General features: G+C 50.6%; 2 protein-coding genes across 5 annotated transcripts; both read right to left on the reverse strand.

Moving 5' to 3' along the window:
* Positions 1 to 12: 12 nt before the first annotated feature.
* Positions 13 to 14,514, reverse strand: WDR73 (WD repeat domain 73). Of its 2 annotated transcripts, none has more exons than XM_005887159.3 (8): positions 14,427 to 14,514; positions 13,614 to 13,681; positions 13,177 to 13,265; positions 11,118 to 11,206; positions 10,441 to 10,505; positions 4,502 to 4,666; positions 3,830 to 4,189; positions 13 to 2,691 (listed from the first exon to the last, which is right to left on the reverse strand). In XM_005887159.3, the coding sequence occupies exons 1-8, from the start codon at positions 14,465 to 14,467 to the stop codon at positions 2,456 to 2,458; spliced, it is 1,113 nt and encodes a 370-aa protein (XP_005887221.1). In that variant the 5' UTR covers positions 14,468 to 14,514; the 3' UTR covers positions 13 to 2,455. The 2 variants fall into 2 exon arrangements, with proteins under 2 accessions (XP_005887221.1, XP_070214433.1); XM_070358332.1 differs by lacking the exon at positions 14,427 to 14,514 and adding an exon at positions 14,107 to 14,325.
* Positions 14,515 to 15,495: 981 nt separating this feature from the next.
* NMB (neuromedin B) lies at positions 15,496 to 18,816 on the reverse strand. Of its 3 annotated transcripts, none has more exons than XM_014477157.2 (3): positions 18,595 to 18,816; positions 17,791 to 17,963; positions 15,496 to 15,757 (listed from the first exon to the last, which is right to left on the reverse strand). In XM_014477157.2, the coding sequence occupies exons 1-3, from the start codon at positions 18,749 to 18,751 to the stop codon at positions 15,704 to 15,706; spliced, it is 384 nt and encodes a 127-aa protein (XP_014332643.1). In that variant the 5' UTR covers positions 18,752 to 18,816; the 3' UTR covers positions 15,496 to 15,703. The 3 variants fall into 3 exon arrangements, with proteins under 3 accessions (XP_014332643.1, XP_005887213.1, XP_070214008.1); XM_005887151.3 differs by having other exon boundaries at positions 15,496 to 15,762; XM_070357907.1 differs by lacking the exon at positions 15,496 to 15,757 and adding an exon at positions 15,946 to 15,972.
* Positions 18,817 to 21,635: the final 2,819 nt, after the last annotated feature.

Below are 21,635 nucleotides of genomic sequence, written 5' to 3' on the forward strand. Positions count from 1 at the left end.
GACACAAAGTCATGCAGAGTCAGCTCAACATTACATCTGTTTTACCTTTATTGAAACCAGGACATTTTCTGCATAGCTTTTCATAAACAAGGGTCTTATGTACAGCATCTTCTGGCCCTGTGGCCTGTTAACATTTTGTAACTCTTTCTTGATAAAGGTTGGTCAACCAGAAAACCTGCTTTCCCTTTATCTTCCCAATCTGCAGTCCTCCTCAGGAAACACAGCTACATTCTTATGGAGCAGAGGTGCAGTGGGTTACAACAAAGAAAGAACTTACTAACTCAAGGGTCTTATATTGCTAATGCCAAGGCTACTGCTTGTTTTCTTGCATACCAACTATACTAGCTAATGCACTCCCAGGCGCACATTGGGTAAAGGACAAGGAAACTCAGTAGCAAACATTGGCTCAACAATATAGTATTATTCTAATAAAGCTTTTTTTTATCGCTCGAAGTTTATGCTTGGGGTGTTGTGAACAATCATGTGTGTTAGTTGCAAGAGGATGGATAAACCTGTCAAGCAAGCTAAAATAGTAACAGAGGGGTTAAAGTAAAAATGCTCCTTTCAAGCCCAGGAGACTTATTAACTAGAGCCCTAAGTTGATTTTCTTCAGAGAAAGGTGGTTGGGGATAGCCCCCTGTTAATGTCAGAAGAGTTGGTGAAAGGCATAATATAATAAACAGTAGACAGATTTTGTTTTCCGGGTAGATGCTCGAGCAGGTCCAGGGAATCCCTCGAGTCCTGATCCGCCTTTGCCTGTCAGGTCTTCTCCGCATGACCTTTGTCATGAGTGGGATCTCCCGTGGTGGCCCCCGGCATTTGCCCTGTGGGCCCCAGGCTCCAGCAGCAGATAAATGGAAAGACAGCAGCCTTACAGAGACTGTGGGCCCAGCTCCCACAAGTACTGGTCTGCTTCTCTGACTACACCCCGGCTAACACTCCTGAGTGCCAGAGGGCTAAGTCGCTCAGTCGTGTCTAATTCTTTGTGACCCCATGGAGTGTAGCCCAACAGGCTCCTCTGTCCATGGGATTCTCCAGGCAAGAATACTGGAGCGGGTTGCCATGCCCTCCTCTGGGGGAGTTTCCCGACCCAGGGATCGAACCCATGTCTCCTGCATTGCCAGGCAGGTTCTTCACCACTAGCACCACCTGGGAAGCCTGGCTAACACTCCTACTGATCAGAAACTCTGGGAACAGAGCCCAGCAGTCTGTGTCTTAACCAGGTGATTCTGATGCATGTTAAGATTTGAAAATCACTGATGGAGGGGGAAGCTTTTTTACAATTACTGAGAACCTAACTTTCTATACACACATACAAGTAAAGTTTTGCATCAAGGAAAGGTTAGGATCAATATACCTGAATGTCCCAGAAATTCAACTACTGAGTAAAACTTTGAGAAAACAGTACATTCTTTTGTGGAGAACTTTCCTCAAGGGTTTTTTCATCAATTCAGAAAAACCAGGTCCTCAACTTTCGAGTGTGAGTCACAAATGCAGCAGCCCTCTCTGGGTGCGTAATCCTGGCTGCCCAGTTCTTGATTTTACCACATACATCCACAATTCGATGGACATGAGTATGAGTAGTTCCGGGAATTGGTGATGGACAGGGAAGCCTGGCGTGCTGCAGTCCATAGGGTCACAAAGAGTCGGACATAGCTGAGTGACTGAACTGAACATACATGCAGGGGTCTGATGACCGCATTAGGTGAAAGAATGGCATTTATATTGAAATACAAAGTCTTATGTTATTTTGTTCCCTTGTAATATTTTTTTTTAATCTTCTTTTAAATTGCTATTTCCTTCATTGCTACTGGGGTTGACATTTTTTATGTTTATTTGCCACTATTCCCCGATGGCTCAGACAGTAAAGAATCTGCCTGCAATGCAGGCAACCCAGGTTAAATCCCTGCATCAGGGAAGATGCTCTGGAGGAGGGAATGGCACTCCACTCCAGTATTCTTGTCTCAAGAATCCTATGGGCAGAGGAGCCTCCCCATGGCTACAGTCCATGGGGTCACAGAGAGACAGACACAACTGAGCAGCTAATACAACACCACAATACATTTTAGTTCTGTAGAAGAATTCACAAAACCTGTTCTTCAGATTCTCTATATTGTGAACACGGACAGGGTAAAACACTGCCATTCTGCACTCGGGAGAAATGGGGCTTCCAGAGCTAAGAGCGGTTACCAAATATTTATTGTGCCATGCATCCTAGCAGTTATTGTATTTTTTCTAGCAGTTATTTTAAAATATGTTACTTTTAACTTTCCCAACAGCCCTGCCAGGTAGTTATTACCAGCCTCATTTTACAAATAAAGAACCTGGGGTGGGCTGACAGGCTGGTTAACTTGCTCTCAGCCACTGAGCTGGTAGCAGGGCCGTCTGCGGTCGCCTGAATCCGTCTCCTTGCTCCGCAGCAGCTTCCCAGGGCCTGGGCTGAAAGACACTGGTGTCAGCGAGAGGCACAGGGGTCCACCCAGTCCCACACATGCAGAGAGGCGTCACTGGCTGCCGATAACACAGTCCTTGGTTTGTAGGGGTGCCAGGTGTGGGTGGTGACCAGCGGGGCAGGGTCCATCCCACTGTCGTCTAGGAAGATGTGACCTCTGTGAGTGAAGAGAGGTTCTACTTGGCGCCCCAGTCCAGCCCAAGACGTGACGTCATAGACCTGGACTGTCCCATCGAACCCTGAGGAAAAACAAGAGAAGAGTGTTGACGCTGTATCTCTCAAACTGTTTTTATAATTTGCTCTGTGGAACCAAACAGGCTGGAGGGTGAGGAATCCGACACTAATGAGGTACTTAAAGACCAACGAAGGGCACGTGACACGCGACTTCAGCCATGTCAACAGGCTGATGGCGTCACAGAGCACATGCTCATGAGCATGTGTGGTCTGTCCATCATGTGCCAGGCCCTAGGCTAACTCTGAATTCTCTCTCTTTTACCCCTCATGACTATATGAAGTAGGTAGTATTTTGTTTTTTTTAAGTTTATATATTTATTTGTAGCATGTGGGATCCAGTTCCCTGACCAGGGATCGAACGCAGGCCCCCTACATTGGGAGCAAGGAATTTTAGCCACTGGACCACCAGGGAAGTTCCCATGAAATAGGTACTATTATTTTCCCCAAGAAACTGAGGGTAAAGAGACTTTTCAAACCTTTTCTGCTAACCCCCAATTCTAAACCCTCCACATGTGGGTCCCTCCCAGCAGATGGCCTTGTCTCCTACCTGATGGGGGAAACAGAGACACCTAGAGAGAGAGAAATACCCCAGAGATGCCTACAGAGAATTACCCCAGCCTGGCTCATGTCTCCTGCTCTTTCTGGAGCCGATTGTTATTAATGAGCCTCTCCCGCTCTCTCAACTACTGTCAGCCTCTCCCTGCTCAGAGGATTCTTCCGTGGGCTTTAAGATACCTCATTGCACACCCTCATTCAGCTAGATGCTGCCAGAACAGACCCAAGAGTCTGCTGACCTTGCTGGCTTGCTGTAATTCTAAAAGTGAGTAGCCTGAGAGGCACCCGAGATCCTGTCACCTCTCCCTGGTTCAGCCCATGGCTGTTCTGGTGCTGTACCACCTGCAGGCTTCTGGACCAACCTCAGAACCGAATTCCTGCTGGAACAGGAAAGGCCCACTACCCACGTATGAAGTTTGGTAGCCAGGATGAGGAAGGGCCATCCCTCACGAACCTGGAGAACTAGGAGCTTTTCTGTGACAACTGTACCTTCTGGGGCCACGTTTATTATGGGGCTGTGGGCTCCCTCCCAAGCACCTGAGAATCCCCTGGGAGAGAGACGAAGAGACAAAGTCCTCTCAGCAGTACCTGAAATGGCCAAGCAGTTGTCCAGGCCAGGGGCCCAAGTCACTCGCAGCAGCTCTGGCTCAGGGCTGGGCATGGACACGGGGCACTGGACTGAGCTCACGGGCTGGCAGAGATCCCGGGGGTCGAGAAGACAGAGCTGCCCGTCTGAGCCAAGGCGGGCAATGCTGGGCCCAGGGCCCCGGCCGCCAGCTTCTGCACACCACTGCCTTCCAGTGGACCCAGGGCCGGGGCTGAGGTTCTCTGACGGGGCCCACTTCTGGCGGGTGTCAACCAGCCCCAGGCGGCCTGAGGAGCAGCAGAAGGCGAAGGTGTCCATGTCCAGGACCTGCAGGCTACTTAGCACATCGTCGTCACTGACACCTGGAGAACGGGGCTTGTGAGAAAAGCTGCTGCAATCAGATGGGGCTGGTGGGTGCGGCTGACGGGTAAGTTCCCCACCAGCCGCAGGCAGAGCGAGCCACGTCTCTGGTGCCCCTCATCTCGCAGATGCACCCAGCTGGCTGGGTGCTGCTCTGAGGACCACCTCCCCACACCCAGAACAGGAGCCCCTGTGGCCAGGCCTTGTCTCTCGTTCACCTCGCTTCCCCAGCAGTGGGCACACAGGGCTGAATCTGGATTCCAGTGTGGCTGAGCAGGGCTGGGGGGCAGAGGAGCTGGAAAGGCCTGTGGTACCTGAGGTGTACATGGTCTTCTGTGAGTGTAGATCCACCACCTTCAGGCTGCTGAGCCTCGTGCCGTGGAGGACGCCGGGTGCCACCGATGGGAAAATGGCCACCCTGGGCCAAAGAGGCTCCTCGCGCTCGTGTACGTCAATGGTGCTAACAGCTCTGATGACATCTGGCGGGAAGTGGGAGAGGCTCAAGTCCAGAATGTTAAGGCAGGTCTGCAACATTACATGGTAAGGGCCAGGCAGAAGGTCGGGGGAGAAAAGGAGCTCACTGTTGGCGAGGGAAGATGTGGAGACGCAATAACTGCGTGCTGTGTTTCCATTTCTGGAACTGTCAGGAGCACTGCCATTTCTCTGTGATTTGTCTTACAAACTATTTGCAAACTGGATATAATGAATGACAACAGCCACATCCAAATCCGCCAAGCAGTTCTGGCTTTTTATAGTTTTGTGGAGAACAAATAAAGGAAGAGAAAAGAACACACCGGCACTGTCGTTTATAACAGGAAGAGTTCATGAAGTAACATGATTTCTTCAAAGACATGTCCCGTGACCTCACGCTGTTTACTGAAGCCTAACAGGTGAACGTTACAACACAGATGTCTTCAAATGTAAACAGGGCAAGAAAGTCCACGTCTTTTTTACACTGAACATCGACACACTTGACCTCAGGCTAAATCAGACTTTAGCTTTGTTCGCCTCAGCCTGCTTGGACAGCAGGCAGGTTCCCATCCTCTGCCATCTCCATGTATAACAGTTCAGAACAAGCAGTGTGCTGTACACGCTATTGTTATTTAAAGGGAGACACCCATTTTCCATTTTCTATTTTCTTGCTCCTAGAGAGGGCTCACTGTTTGGTTTCCAGGTTCTCTGAAGAAAATGGAGATCTGTATTTTTACACTCTAGATGAAGAAGGGATGGATGAGAGAAAAACACCACCACGGCTGATCAAGCGAGCACGTGACAGCTGTTGCCTTGTGACAGTTGTCACACACACACACACATGCACACACACGCACACAGACGGGTCACAGAGGGCATGGCCAGGCCCCCCCCCCCACACACACACACGGGTCACAGAGGGCGTGGCTGGGCCTGGCTGCCTGCAGAGGCCCCAAGCCCTGTTCCCCAAGCCACAGGCTCTCGGTGCCTTGGTACAGACCTGCGGAGCATAACTGCGCTGCCCCAGGAACTGCGGGGGGGGGGGTGGGTGGAGGGGCGGGGCTCGAAGCAGACACCACAGCTGAGCCTCAGGCCCAGCATGTCTCTAGGGGCGCCAGTGAGGCCGAGATTCAAACAGCCCAGCCCGCCTGACGATCCAGGGCCTCACTTAGATGGCTCCCTCTTCCCCTTCCACAGACTCCAGGGAGCCTGGCAGGGATCCCCCAGGACCTCCTCAGGGCCAGGCGTTCTCAGGTGGGATCTGTCCCAACGGCAGGGAAGGAGGCAGCTGAGGGAAAGCCATCAAAGGCCGATTTCAAAGATGCAATGGAAGACAAAAGCTTTGGAGCTGCTGACTGGACAGTCACTCCACAGTTAGCAACAGGAAAGAAATGCAGGTTCCTCCTCCTTCTCCCCTCTCTCAGGGGAAAAATACCCCCTCTACGAAAGCACACCACCCTCACCAAACCAACTGAAAGGAAAAATTACTATGAAGTCAAAGCAAAAGATGCTGTGAGGCACCTCCAAGAACTGGGCAATAAAAGAAAGTGGGGACTTCCCTGGGAGTCCAGTGGTTAAGACTTTGCCTTCTAATGCAGGGGATGTGGGTTCAATCCCTGGGCAGAGAACTAAGAGCTCACTTGCTGCAGGACAACTAAACCCGTGCACCGAAATACTGAGCCCAGGCACTGCAACACAGATCCCGCATGCCACAACTAAGACCCAATGCAGCCAAAATAAATAAATAAATATTATTTGAAAAGAAGAAAGCAAGAAGGTTGTGTCTGAAGATTAAACCAGTAGGCCAGGTCACAGCAGCTGTAAGCAACCTCCTTCAGGAGTCAGAATGGCTCCAGACCTGAGATACTGAGCAAATGTATTACCGGGGTGAAAGGAAAGTGGTGGCCATGAGAGGGCGCTGTTGAGCCACCAAGGCACAGAAATCGGGGCAGCCTCTGGGGGGAGGGGTGGGAAGAGCCACTCAGACTGAAGGTTCTAACTTCAGTGGAGGCCTCGGGAGACAGGTGGCTGACACTGTTAGACATGTCTTCATCTAAAGACATCCTCAGCAGATTCCTCAGCCCCAGAGCTGAGAGAAGCCACAGACCCTACCTCCAGGGGCCTGGACAGCACCTAGGCCTGGGGAGCCACGCCTTCACAAGGAAGGTCTATACTCTCTGCCTGGGAGAACTTGGGCTTCCCTGGTGGCTCAGACGGTAACGCGTCTGCCTACAATGTGGGAGACCTGGGTTTGATCCCTGGGTCAGGAAGATCCCCTGGAGAAGGAAATGGCAACCCTCTCCAGTATTCTTGCCTGGGTAATCCCATGAATGGGGGGAGTGCAAAGTCAGACATGATTGAGCGAGTTCACTTTCACAGACAGCTTATAGCCATGCCATTTGGAAGCCTCTGAGCTGGTTCTTCTTGCTATGCTTATGTTTACCACACAGCCTGAGATTAGGTTAGGTCTTCTATAGGAAAAGAATAAGGATCTGGAATACTTCATCTTTGGGGATACTTGTTTTTTCATTATAAACTAATAAAAGGGCATTCTGGTTTATACAGCGGTTCTCCAAGTCTGGTCACTACATCCAGCCCTACCAACAGATTAGATTTGCTCTGGGTGTGCCACAAAATCAGGTTTCTGAGACACCAAAGCTGTGGGTCAAAACCTGGACCTTGGAAAACACACTTTTAGGTATCTACAAAAACAGCTGGCCAGACTTGCCCAGATATGGAATATTCTGCACTAATATCCAGGGGAAGATAATTATCTGATTTCCTACTGGCATATGAGAGTGTCAGGGCATGTCTCCTTGGGCCGAGCTCCCCGGGGCCTGGGGCTGCAGGTTCTCTGTGGCACCCGGTACCCTAGGCAGTGTCAGGACAGGAGGCAGCTCCAAAGGTGCCCCCCACCCCAGTTTTAAACCACCGCTGCCCCACACTGCCTAGTTTTACAGAAACATAAAAAACAACTATCAGTTACTGGTGTAAGGACAGACACAGTGATCACGGGAACAGAATGGAGGGTCCAGAAATAAATCCTTACATTCACGGTCGACTGATTTTCAACAAACGCACCAAAGCAGATCAGTGGAGAAAGGTCAGGCTTCTTGACCCATAGTGCTGGGAAAACCTGACATTCACAGGCAGAGAGATGAGCTTAAACTCTTCAGTCACACCACACACCAAAGTTAACTCTAAGAGATTTAAATGTTGGAGCTAAAGCAATAAAACTTTTTGGGGAAAAAAACATGGGGGAAATCTATGGGTAAGATAGTTATGATACTAGAAACACCATCCTTAAGAGAAATAATAAAATGGACCTCATTAAAATTTAAAATTTTATGCTTCAGAGGACCCTATTAAGACAATGAAAGACAAGGAGAAAATATTAGCAAAACATACATCTGATAAACAACTTGTAGCCAGAATGTACAAAGAACTCTCATAACTCAAAAAAGACAAAATATCCAACCAAAAAAATGGGCAGGTTTCCCTGGTGGCTCAGTGGTAAAGAATCCACCTGCCAATGCGGGAAATATGGCTTTGATCCCTGGGTCAGAGAGATCCCCTGGAGAAGGAAATGGCAGCCCCCTCCAGTATTCTTGCCTGGAGAATCCCATGGACAGAGGAGCCTGGTGGGCTACAGTCTGTTGGGTCACAAAGGGTCAGTCACGACTGAGCCACTAAACAACAATTAATAGTTGCCACCAGGCATGATTATAAGCAGACTCTGAAATCAGACTAGAATTAAGTCTTGGTTCTGTTACCATCTTTGTGACGGTAGCTCACTTGGAACAAGTGAGCCTCTCTGGACAGTTTGTTCTCAGACTCATGAAAATTTAATGAGTTCACACATGGAAAGTGATCAGTACAGTGACTGGAATATAATATATACTCACTAATATTACTGTTACATCTTACAGATTGTTGATTAATCTGAACAAGTATCTATTAAAATGCACAATGGAATGAGAATATCAAAGGGCCTGTGACAGCATATTACCTCAGCCTGCTGGCAGGGAGTGGATAACAAAACACCCTCATTGAGATCTGAATAGGTATTTTACCATAGAAGATACATGAATGGCTAGTAAGCACATTAAAAAGACACTCAACACTACTAGTTATCAAGAAACTGCAGACAAAGCCACGTGATATATAATTTCACATCCATTACGATGGCTTTAATAAAAAAGGACAAATAATAGCAAATGTTGGTGCAGGACATGGAAAACAGGAACCCTCATACACTGCTGGTGGGAATGTACATGATGAAGCCATTCTGGAAGAGTTTGGGAGTTCCCTGAAAAACCCAACATAAATTCACCACATGATCCAGCAATTTCATTCCTAATATCTATCCAAGACATAGGAAAACGTGGTCCACACACTTGTACATGAATGATCTTAAAAGCATTATTCCTAATAGCCAGAAATCAGATCCAGCAACTGGTGAACAGATAGACAAATGTGGTACATCCATACGAAGGAACAGTGTTCAGCCTTAAAAAGGAACAGACTGCTGATACATGTTACGACACTGTATGACATGGCAGACCACAAAAGGACTATGATTATGCTCAGTGAGAGAAGCCACAAGAGACCACATGCTGTATGAGTCCACTGATACGAAACATCCAGAAAAGGCAAATCTGTCACAGAGACAGATAGCAGGGTGTGGGCAAGGGGATTACTAGTAATTGGCATGACAGATCTTACTGAGGACATAAAAATGTTCTAAAACCGACTTATAGTGGTAGTTGCACAACTTGTTAAATTTACTATAAAAAAAAATTTCATTGAATTGTATACTTAAAATGGGTGAATTTCAATAACATTATGAAAAAATAATCATAATTATAAATAAGTATATTCAGACACCTGGAAGCTACAGCATCAGATAACTGACAAGGAAGAAACAACAAAGGAAAGCCCACAGGGTCAGTGACCTCAAAACCCAAATGAGGACCAGAACTGCCTTCCTGCAGCAGTGGAGCTGGGGGAGGAGCAAACAGCCGGTTTCTGGGAAGCACCCAAGAGAGGCAGTGTGGGAACCTCAGGCAGAGACCACAGGAGCCAAGGGGCAGTTCCCAGGGAGGCTGCCTGTGCCTCTGGGCCCGAGTCCACGCTGGCCCACAATGCTCCCACCCAAGGAGGGATGGAAGGGGCTGGTGCCTGCCTGACGGGAACCGCAAACCCGCCGCTGGAGCGGATGCACCAAGGGAGCCCCTCCACTCCCAGAGGAACAGTGCAAATGCTTCCCGCGCCTTTCCGTCTGCCTGCCGTAGGTCGGCCCGGCCTCTTGCTCGCTGTTTCCTTTCCCTGAGAGCAGCATGGCTGGAGAGAGAGGCGACCTCCCTGCCCTCATGGAGCCCCTTCCCGTGGGAGAGGCCCGCTGCTCACCAGGCGCCCTGCGTCTGACTGGGTTGGTGAGCTCCATTCCTGAAGCAAGCTACAGGAAGCTCCATGAGCGGCTTGTGTGCACTGCTCTGGCTGCTAATTCATCTCTGCTGTGTTAAAGTAGATACTGCATTTTAAAAATAAATTTTGGGGGCCACAAGGCATGCAGGATCTTAGCTCCTTGACCAGGGATCGAACCTGTGTCCCCTGTGGTGGAAGCACGGAATCTTAGATCACCAGGGAAGTGCCTATAGATTCTCCATTTAATTCCCAGTCGGCTCTGAGTCTACTTCTTAACCGGCTCAGATTAGGGATAGGGGGTGTGGGAGAAACAGGCTTTCCTACAACCTCATCCCCCACCAATTCAGTCACTCACCACTGTCCTCTGCGAGCTGCCACACCTGCAGGTAACTCCCGGGAGGGCCACTGGTCACCAGCAACCTATTTAGGATGGACAGGGAACCTCAGTGCAGACAGTGGGGAGCTCACCCACATACCCCCCAGCCTCTCCCTCTCCAGCGCACTCAGCGTGGGATCCCACACTCCCCAGATTGGGAGAGCTTACAGCAAGGAGGGTCATCAAGACCAGTCACCCTCATTTAGCAGATGAGGGGTAGGCTTGATCCCCTCCAGCGACAGCCGTGGGACTGAGCCCTGGCTGCCGCTTGGCATGATGTGTCCAAGAGGACCCAGCAGGAAGCCCGAACACCAAACCCTCACCCACGGGCTTTCGGCCTCTGCCAACCGAGCTGTGAGCCCCAACCACCCACCATCGGCTCTCTGAGAAACTAACAGCATCCCTTCTGCTTTATGCCCTGGAGCAACACTACTGATCTGTGAGTTACAGTAGTCAGATGGTTTGTGAGGGACCAAGACCCCACTGAGCGCTAGTGTCTCTGTATTCCAGATCTGTGTGTGCGCACAGCCTGTCCATGTGCCCCTGTGCTGAGGGCGGAGGGGGAGGGGTGGTGATAAAGAGGCAGGATCACCCTGCCATTTGCAGCCACTCTATCTGGAACGGAAGACCTAGGTCACAGACAGAGCTGACCTTACCTGGTGTCTGGCACGTGCTTCAGATCACAGACAGACCTATCTGAAAATCCTCCATGCTGTACCTTGAAATCTCTTTCAGGGAATAAGCCCTAAAATACAAAGAGGTGGCCGATCAGAGAGGGCTGCTCTCCAAAGGAGTGTTTCAGAGGAGCTCCAGGTGAGGAGCCATATCCCAGCCTGGCAGGAAACCCTGGAAGCCGCTCAGGTGGTAACGATGCTTCTTGAGGAGGGCCTCTGGCCACTGTTACTTGTATAATAAATGTTGGTCTCAACTGCCTACAGAGATGGCTTTCTTTCCTGCACACCCAAGGCCTTTCTTCTAACCTTTCTCCATAGTGAAAGCATTATATTCCAAGCCTGCTTAGGGGAGTCACAGAGGTTTAACAGCGTATCAGAGAAATAACTGGAATGTATCAGCAGACAAACACAGCCCCGTTCCTCCTGACACCTCCCACCAGAAGTTAGATGGGTTCCTCCAGCAGTAAAAATACAACTGTCAATCATCCAGTATTCACTGTGCCAGCCACCTTATTTAGAGCTTTATCACGTTGAATTCTTAGAACCACCCTGTGACGTGGACACTATAATTATCCCTATTCTAAAATGACAGAGCTAGGGTACAGGGAGCTTAAGCAATGTTTCTAAGGTCACACAAGGGTTATGTTACACATTTGAACCCAAGTCTGTCTAACCAAAGTCCATGCTCTTAGCTGCTGGACTACTATCTCCATGTGAGGAACCAGAAGCAGGGGAAAAGGAGGTGGCCACAAGAGAAAAGAGGAGGGACTTACCTGGTGGTCCAGTGGTTAAGAATCTGACTTGAAATGCAGGGGACATGGGTTCAATCCCCGGTCAGGGAACTAAGATCCCACATGCTACAAGATTTCCACGTAAGGCAACAAAGATCCCAAGTGCCACAACTAAGACCCATCGTGGCCAAATAAACAAATATTTTTTTAAAAAAGAGAGAAAAGAGGAAAATTCAGGGGTGAGGTGAGAGGTAAATCAGGTCTCTTATCAAAGCTTGATTTTGGTGTGGTCCTGGCTCCTGAGGGGTGGAGATGAGGGAGAACAAGAGCACTAGGAAGAAATTTACTCGAGGGCAGCAAAGGCTGAACTGATCTAGCCGATGAGTCTGAATGATTTCATAGTGACATTAGGCAACCATCAACTTTTTTCATCACACATTCTTTTCTCCTGGCTTCTGGATCGCTGGCCGTTTCTGAGATGCCTTCTACTTTGAACACTATTCATTCTCAGTATTCCTTGTGGGTCCATCTTCCTCCATCCATTCTTCAAATGCCCTCCCTGAGGTTCTGTCTTTAACCATCATCTCTTCTAACTCTATACACTACACATTCATCTGAGATGATCTTAATTATTCTAAGGTTTTAACCACCCTCCATACTCTAATAGCTCCCTAAATCTGTTTCTTTTTTTTCACATCTACAGGATCTTAGTTACCCCCACGAGGGTTTGAACCCAGGCCCCCTGCAGTGGAAGCACAGAGTTGTAACTGGACCACCTGGGAATTCCCCCTAAACCTATTTTTGATAAAGTATAATTGACTTCTTGCTCTAGGAGCCCTCTGTAAATCACAGGACTTTCTGTAGCACTTACCTCTCTGCATATCTGTCTGTCTTTATTAGACTATAGGGCAGGCCCAGTGCTTACAGTTTCTCTCTCTCTTGCTAAGTCACTTCAGTCGTGTCCGACTCTGTGCGACCCCATAGACAGCAGCCCACCAGGCTCCCCCGTCCCTGGGATTCTCCAGGCAAGAACACTGGAGTGGGTTGCCATTTCCTTCTCCAATGCATGAAAGTGAAAAGTGAAAGGGAAGTCGCTCAGTCGTGTCTGACTCTTCTCGACCCCATGGACTGCAGCCTACCAGGCTCCTCCGTCCGTGGGATTTTCCAGGCAAGAGTACTGGAGTGGGATGCCATCGCCTTATCTCTCTCTAGTACCCGGGAAAATATTTAGTAGACAATAGGAGCTCCATAAAGGTTTAATAAATGAGTAGAAGCAGACACATACATTCAGCACATATATTTCAAGTTACCTGGTTTTCTTTTACAGAAAGTCTGAGAGGCAGTATGAGATGAAGAATCTCATTTTTTTTCAGGCTTTCATAGCCAGCAACCAGGATTCCTGGAAAAAGAAGCAGAATATGCTGGGACAAACTGCTAGAAAGATTGCGAACCATGGCTGGGTCTAGACACTCTGCCATATCTCCCAAAGCAAAACTCAACCCCTTTGCCACTGGAATGCAGCCTCGTACTGGGGGACTGGCCCTTTGCCACTGGAATGCAGCCTCGTACTGGGGGACTGGAAGAGAGCTAGATAGAAATACAATGCTGACAGAACAAGAAATTGCTGCAAGTGACCAAGAGGCCCTCAAGCTCTCAGAAATGGTGGGGTCCCTCTATGCTGAGCTCCTCGAGTCCCAGCTTCAGGAGTGGGATTCCATCTCCTTCAGGGTCATGAAGGGCATCTCACCTTTGTCACCAATCCATTCAAGCACTCGAGTGGCTCCCGAGAGGTCGAATGCATGGAAATCTTGGTACCTGAATGACAGAGACACGATGTCACATATTGATGCATGGCACTTTTACGACTGTTCAAGATGAGATGTTAGCATGGTTCGGTGGTTGGGGGCCCAAGTTTTGGAATCAAGGAGAACTGGGATCAAACCTTGTTACATATTTTACCCTCTGTGTGACTGGAACCAGGCCAGTCACAATTTCCCTGAGCATCGTCCTCATGCGTAAAATGGAACTCCCAGAGTACCCTGACTTCACAAGGTTGGTGTGCGGAATCGAGACAATCTTTAAGGTTTAACTCAGAGGCTGGTGCAAAATAAATGGTCGCGTGCTTCCCTGGTGGCTCAGGTGGTAAAGAATCTGACTACAATGCAGGAGACCTGGGTTGGATCCCTGGGTTGGGAAGATCCCCTAGAGAAGGAAATGGCAACCCACTCCAGTATTCTTGCCTGGATAAGCCCATGGACAGAGGAGCTGGCCGGCTACAGTCCATGGGGTCGTACAGAGTTGGACACAACTGAGCAGCTAACACTATATAACAAAAACTATGCTATTATTATCCCCACAAGCACGGCTCCAACCACTACTTCACACAATTTGCACACACAGAAAGGTGCCATTTCCCAGAAGCGGGAGCCGAGGCCCAGACGAAGTCCTCCGTATAGGTCCCGCCCCACACCAGGATTCCCCGCATGCTCCACCCCGAGCCCGTCGGCCCCCAGGCCAGTTCCCTGGCCCAGATTCCACGTCCCAAGCCCACACGATTTACAAGCGCAAGGACTCCACCAGCCAGTCCTCCGCGGGCTCCATGGCAACAGTAGCTTCCGGTATCCTATTTCCGCCTCTGAGTTTTCCTGGGCAGGCGCGGCCTTCTCGCGAGGAGTGGGCGCGGCCTGCTTTGACCGGGGGGCGGGCCCAGAGATGCCCTAACGCAGGCGCAGACCTGCCGTTCCTTTGCCAGGCTCGGTCTGGGGTTCTCCGGATAAACTCTCTTGGAAAAATGACGTAAAGTCAGGGATTCCCAGGATGTCAGTTCCAGACGGGGCCTGAGGGAGCAAATACACGCTGGTTTTATGAACGTGTATTTGCAGATCAGAGGAAAAGGCCCGATAAAATACGCCCTGTTAAATTCGAATATTATGTAAAACAGCGAGTAGTTTTTTAAGTATGTCCATGCAAGGACTTCTTGGCCGTGCAGTGGTTGACTTCGTGCTCCCAATGCAGGGGCAAGGGTTTGATCCCTGGTCTGGGATCTAAGATCCCGCGTGCCATAGTGTAGCCAAAAAAAAAAAAAAAAAGTTATGTCCACGCAATATTTAGGATATCTTTTTATACAAAAATATTATTCATTGTTTATCTGAGATTCGACTATAACAGAGTGTCCTGTATGTTTATTTGCTAACAGTCAGTCCCACGAGGCCAGAGAAGAGAGTAAGGGGACACTGGGGTCTGGATCCCAGCTCAGCTCTCTCCTTTGTAAGCGCTGGGCACTCCCCTCAAACCTTGGCGAGTAGATAAAATCAGGTAAGCAAAGCCTTCCCGTGTCGTGTAGGCAGTTCCCTTTTACAGGTGGGAAACAGGAGAGACTTGCCTCTGCCAGTAGGTGGCAGCGGCGAGAGGAGAAAAGCGGCTGGCAGAGTACCTGGCATCCCAGCAGGCACTGAGTGAGTACCTGTTGCGAATGAGTGGATGAGCAGACGCCCAGAATCAGTTCCAGGCTGGTGCCACGGAGTGTTCTGGGCTCTTTGCGGCCAGCCCCATCTCAGTGAACACTGGATCTTCCAGTCTCCTTTCCCTCCCATCCCCTCCAGCACAGGCAGAAGGAGAGGACCAGACAGTCTACTTAAAGAGCAGGGTTTTATTCACAACTTCAACAGGGAAGCGAGAAATACGGCAGGGACATCATTTGCATCTGCACTGACAATATTCCTGACAGCCCAACCAGAAATCACAGTAATGGAGTGACAGAGATGTGAGCCCATGATTTACATCCAGATGGGTCCCATACAGCACCTTCCCTGGGTGGGCACAATTTCAGCCATGTCGTCATGTCTTCCTGATTAATAGCATCACTTCTGCAGCGTTTGCACCAGCAGCCTCCTGTGCTGAAGGGGAACACACAGAGGAATTGGCCCGGGCGGGGGTGGGACAAATGATAGGGGCATCCTGCCATTCCTAAGTGCAGGGGCACCCACAGAGGTCGGCAGGGGCAGCCTCCCCACCCCACCCAGTACCTTTCCTCCCTGAAGGGCCTGGGAGGGGTCAGGGCAGTGGTTTTCTCAACCTCAGAGTGGTCATGACAGTCAATGGAGATCCTAGAAATAAAGTCCAAGCACCAGGCCTGACCCTGGGCCAGACAGTGTTCTGACTCCCCAACCTCCAGCTCTGCCCTAGACCTCACTTCTGAAGTCCCACCCCCCCCAGGGTTAGGTACTGCTTCCTCTGACATTCTCGAGTTGGTCTTCATGTTTCAGGCCTTCAAGATCAGTGGACCCAGAGGGGCCATCGTCTTCCTTCAGACCCAGCCAGCCTGAGTACCTAGCCCTTACACCTGAGGTCTTTAGGGGCTGCGCAGCATGTGAGGTCTTAGCTTCCCAGTCAGGGATCAAACTCATGTCCCATGCAGGGGAAGCAAGGCGTCTCAACCACTGGACTGCCAAAGGAGTATCAGGGTGGTGGTTCTGTGCATCAGGAGAGTCACGGTTGACTGGGGCTGGGGATGAACTTTCTCTAGGGAATGTCCCTCCCTTCTTTCAAAATGTACACACTATATGCTAGGCACAGTGGGAGACACACGGTTAAGTCAGCCACCGGTGGTGCCAGGGAGCTCACAGACTGGTAACAGCTTCTGTTTACTAAATGTTTTCTATGCATTAGGCATCACGCTCAGCATGTGACATAAATGGTCTCATTTAAGGGAAGAGGGACACTATTATTCCCACTTTAGGGTTGAGGAAGATGAGGCTTAGAGAGGCTAAATGAATTTCTAAGGTCCCACAGCTACCAAGTAGCTGGATTATGAGCCCAGCATGCTGTCACCAGAGTCCACATTCTACTATACCTTACTGCCTTTTTCACAGAGCAACAAAGTACCAGGGAAGGGGTGTGGGATGGGGAGGTGCCAGGAGCAGAGAATGGGTGAGCTGCCCCTCTGCCAGCTGGAGACGAAGGCTGGCTTGGCTCCAGCTCTGGGGCCTTGAACCCTATGTGTGTGCGTGCTCAATGAAGTCAGTTGTATCCGACTCTCTGGGACCCCATGGACCCCGCCAGGCTCCTCTGTCCATGGGATTCTCCAGGCAAGAACACTGGAGTGGGTTGCCATGCCCTCCTCCAGGGGACCTTCGAACCTGCATCTCTTACATCTCCAGCATTGGCAGGCAGGTTCTTTACCACTAGTGCCAGCTGGAAGCTCCCTCCCCACCAAACCCCATAGGTCAGTGGTTTACAACCAAGGGTAATTTTGGCTCCCTCCCATGACCCCTCAGCAGGGGACCTCTGGCAGTGTCTGGGAGCATTGTTGGTTGTCATAACTGTGGGTGGAGAGGGAGGCTACTCCAGTGGATAAAGACAAGGGAGGCTGCTAAACTTCCTACAATGCACAGAACAGCCCCCACAATTTAGGACTGTCCCGCCCAGAAGAGCAGGAGTGCTGGGGTTGGGAAACCCTGCCAGTGGTCACTGAGGCACACGAGAAACTGGGAAGAGCACTGGTCAAAGTGAACAGGTCCAGACTTGGTCCTGGCTGCGGACTCACATCCTTTCTGTGGGCCCCAGGGTCCCAATAAGCACATACAGGGCACAGCAAAGGTGGACAGCAGGGGTGGGGCAAGTCTGCATAGACCAGAGGGTGAGGGGGTGTGGGAAGGCCCTGCTGGAAGAAGCTGGCTAAGCCCAGGCTGAGCCTTTAGACTGGGCAGTGGGTGAGGAGGAACGTCTTCCCCTACTTTTTTTGTCCCTTGGGGTTTGCTGAGGTCAGCTCCCTTTCTTTGGAATCCTCCCACTTTGAGCTCTGGATCACAGGGAGAGCCTAGAATCCCTGGCTTTCCTGGGCCTCTCCTACCCTGGCTGGGCACTCACACCCTAAGCCCAATGCGGGATCCAGGGGGAGCCCTGGCTGAGTTCTCCTGGCTCACCTGGGTGTGAGGTGCTGGGACACTGAGGCTCATGCCCAGAGCTTGCTTTTGCAGGAGGACCCTGAGCAGATGATGACTCAGCTGTGGTGTCTGGTCCCTCAGGGAGGTGTGGGGAGCTGTCCCCAGTAGGGATGGGCTGGGGGGCTCCAGGCTCTTCTTGCCCATGAAGTGACCTAGAAAGGAAGTGCCAAGGCACAGGGAAGTCAGGGAGCAAGGATGCTATCCCAGTGGGCATGTCCCCATCTCTCCCGCTTCTCAGTTCTCCTGGCAGGAAGACACACACACAGCCTTTCTCCTCCTGGTCACCAGAAACCACAAAGAACCCCCAGTGGTGGCAAGGCCTGCACCTCAGCTTTTCCGGAGCAGGTAGAGGTGGGTGGACGGGATGGTATAGCTGGAAGGGGCGGTGGGAGGCCCCAAGGGCCAGGAAGAAACTCTGCCAGTTGTGAGGTCTGCTCAGAAGAGGGACGGGAAACAGCAGAGAAAGAAGTGAGGACAATAGGAGTCTGGAAGGTGGAGGTGCAGAGAGAAGACACACTAGAGGTCGGAAGATTCAGTGCAGTCTTGTCTAAGGGAAGAGGAACAGACTGGCAGGTAGCTCTAGGATCCAGCCTCAGCTCTGCTTTAAACCGGCTGAGTGAATGATTTAAACCAAGTCACTGGGTCTGGGTCTCAAGTTCCCCCATCTTACTAGATGAGTTCCAGGGTCCCCACTAGCCTGGACACTAGTGTCCATGTTGAGGAGAGGCCAGAGAAGGAAGGTGGGAGGGGCGGGGAGCGCTTGCCGGAACCCCGAAGACTCACCGGTGGCCCAGAGGTTGCCCCGCGGGTGCACTCGGATCTTGCTGGCCCGGCTGCGGGACTCCGGAAGATCCCAGCCGAGCGGGGCGGCGCCAGCCGCGAGCAGAGCGAAGAGCAGGAGGCCACCGAGCAGCCGAACACCCACCGCTCGCAGGGTCATGGCTGGGCACGGGCAACGCCTCAGTTCAAGTGCACTCGGCGGTGGCTCCAGTCCCCGGAGCGTGCCTTCCCTCCTTTTAAACCCGCGCCGCTGGGGGCGGAGCCCGCCCCGAGGAGCCCGCCCCCTGCGCGCTCGCTGCCGCCCCGGCCCCGCCCTCTCGGACTCTCAAGTCTGCTGGGGCCAGGGTCGGGGACCCCCTCCACTGCCCCCACGCCCGCCCTCCTGCCCCGACGTGGGCATGGCTTCCTCAGGGTGTCCGGGCCCAAGCCCACCAGCTTCAAGATGAGGATGGGGGCAAAGCCGGCTCCCCTGGCCCTCCTCGCCACTCCCAACAGCTTTCGGCCGAAGAACGGCTTCAAGGTAGAAAAGGGGGCGAGGACGCCTCCTTCCTGGGTAACAGGCGTTACTGTGCCCAGCAAAGTGCACCGGAGGAGCTTGCCAGTCGGCCCCTCCCTCTTGGAGCATCTGACCTGCTCACCCAGCTATCTTTATGCCCTCTCTCCCAGCCAGCACTCACCAGGTCAAGCAGAAATCACGGCACATGCATGCTCCGGACAGGAGTGCAGAAGGATGGAAGGGGAACCCTCCTCAACCCACCTCAAATGGTGAGAGCCTGGCTTCTCAGTCGGCAGGGAGGCAGATCTTTTGAGTCAGGGGAGTGAAAGGAGCACTGGACCTGGAGTCTATATACAAGCTGTGTGATCTCTTTGACCCTCACCTTCTTCAACTGTCAAATGGGAATACCCCGCTGCCCTATTTTTAATAATATTACATCTTTTTAGCCCAATTATTTTGTTGCAGGAAGCAGCAGTCCTACAGGACTCTCAAAGTCAGCATTCTCATGGAGCTTGTCTTGGAAAGAACTTTTAGGTCAGTGGCAACATTTAATGAACAGGAGAAGACGCTGTGCTCCAGAATAATACATTTATTTTTGATTAAATGTTCACCAAACACCAACATTCAGAGCACCATGCTAAGGACAGGAGGGGAGACAAAAAATAACAATCTGCTTCCACCTTAGCTGACCATCTCATTGGAGAGACAGAGTACAAAAGCAGTTAATGACGGAGGCGCAGGACACCAACCCACCCCTGGGCTCTGGACTCTTCTCAGAAACACTGCACAGTGTGGCTGTGAGAGAACCTACTCCCCAGACTGGCTCAATAATGGTACCTGCTATTATTACTCTTGCCATATCTAGCTCAGCAAGGCTCTGTGGATCACCATCTTAGAAGGGAAAGTGTGTACTAGAAGCTGATTGTCATGCTGAGCTCCCAGAAAGCATGACAGGCAGGACAAGGACACTCCATTTCCGGCCCAGGCTTTCTTCCCACTCTCCCTGCTTCTCATCTCCCACCCTGGCATTTACACCTCTCTGTATTCTTGTCACTGCTTAAGCCATAGTGTACAGATATAGCTCTCATCACCTTCCCATTATAATCGTTCCCTTTTCAACCCCCCTCCCTCTGCTTGCATCACACACCCATCCTGTCTTCTCTGGTCCTCGGTCACAGAAATTAGGAGGTGGTACTGACTGCTGCCTCACTTAGATGCTTGAAGAAATCTTATTTGGCAGGTTTCTCTCTCCTCATTTTATAGCTGCAAGCAGGCTCGGACTGGAAACAAACTTGCCCAGATGTCATGCTGGAATCAGACTTCAGGTCTGTTCAGAGCACTCCTTCCGGGCCCCAGAGTCATCAGGAACCAATGCTGCTTTCTCTGAGCCACGCCCACTCCCGCTGTACCATCCTGTTAAAGAGCAGGTTGGTGTGGATTTCTCAAGCGGGCAAGGGAGCAGGCGCTGACTGAGAGTTTCACCTCTCTTCTGCAGGTGGCCCTGGCACCTTGGTTCTGCTCTGACAGGTTCACTTATAGTTAGGCAAACCTCTGACATAGCCTGTGTTCACAGCTCCAACCACACCTGCGAGAATGATCCCAGATGCCCCTGGGGATTATTTCATCTGTCAGGTGAGCACAGGAAAAGAGGGGCCTCCAAGGACCCTGGAGAAAGAAGCAGGGCAGCAGCTCCACAGCCAGCTATAAACCGCTGTCCCAGGAATGCAGTGTTAGGCACAGCAGAGAGGGGACTTGCCCAAGACAGCACTTCCACATCAGATCCCTCAGGGAGTTGTGCTGAGCTGAGTTTAAAGTGAGGACCTCAACTGCACACTACCTGTTCCTAAGTCCTCTCTCCCTGGGGGAAGACAGACAGTGAATCACATGTACAGTGAATCATATGGAACTGCCAGGGGAAGCTCTTCAGAGCTCACTCTGACCCTCTGAGATTTCAGACAATGCAGAGAAGATTCAAAGGACACCCAAAAGATGAATAAGGGGTGAAAGATATATGGCAAATCCTCTGATAACCAACACCAACCAAATATTTAAACTGCATCATGCTTTTAATAAAGATTGCTTAAAATAAAGAACATGTGTATTATTGATTGCTACGTTTCATTAAATTAGAATCAATTACAAATAACATCTTTTCACAGCCAAATCTTTTTTTGTTGTTTTCCAAAGCACTTCCATGCACACTCCTTTGATCACCAACACTACTTTGATGCAGTAAAGGACAGTACTATGTCCATTTTATAGATGAGTTAACTCAAGTAAACAAGTTAGATGCAGAGAAGCTAAACAAACGGAAAAAACCTGAGTGTGGACTTCAAACACGTGAAAGGTAGAGGACAGAGAAAATAAAAAGCAGAAATTTAAATGAGACATAAATGAGCCTAGAGAAAAAGGAGGGGTGACAAACAGAGACGCTCAGAGTAAGACGGTGTGAAATCCTCCTCCTGGCCAATCTCTGAGCACAGATCCCACAGGCATGGGTTGTGGAGAGAAAGAGCAACATCTCGGGACATCTCAGGTCCTGCTCTTT

This window comes from Bos mutus, chromosome 21, assembly GCF_027580195.1.
Source record: "Bos mutus isolate GX-2022 chromosome 21, NWIPB_WYAK_1.1, whole genome shotgun sequence".
Classification (NCBI taxonomy): Eukaryota; Metazoa; Chordata; class Mammalia; order Artiodactyla; family Bovidae; genus Bos; species Bos mutus.

Coding starts and splice junctions, on each gene's coding strand:
- NMB (XM_014477157.2), bottom strand. CDS start 18,751: ATGACCCTGCGAGCGGTGGGTGTTCGGCTGCTCGGTGGCCTCCTGCTC. Junction 17,964..18,594: donor GGGCAACCTCTGGGCCACCG/GTGAGTCTTCGG, acceptor CTTCCTTTCTAG/GTCACTTCATGGGCAAGAAG. Junction 15,758..17,790: donor TCCCAGCACCTCACACCCAG/GTGAGCCAGGAG, acceptor CCTTCAGCACAG/GAGGCTGCTGGTGCAAACGC.
- WDR73 (XM_070358332.1), bottom strand. CDS start 14,150: ATGGACTGTAGCCGGCCAGCTCCTCTGTCCATGGGCTTATCCAG. Junction 11,207..13,176: donor TTTCTGTAAAAGAAAACCAG/GTAACTTGAAAT, acceptor TTTGTATTTTAG/GGCTTATTCCCTGAAAGAGA. Junction 2,692..3,829: donor CAACTGCTTGGCCATTTCAG/GTACTGCTGAGA, acceptor GTTTTTCCTCAG/GGTTCGATGGGACAGTCCAG.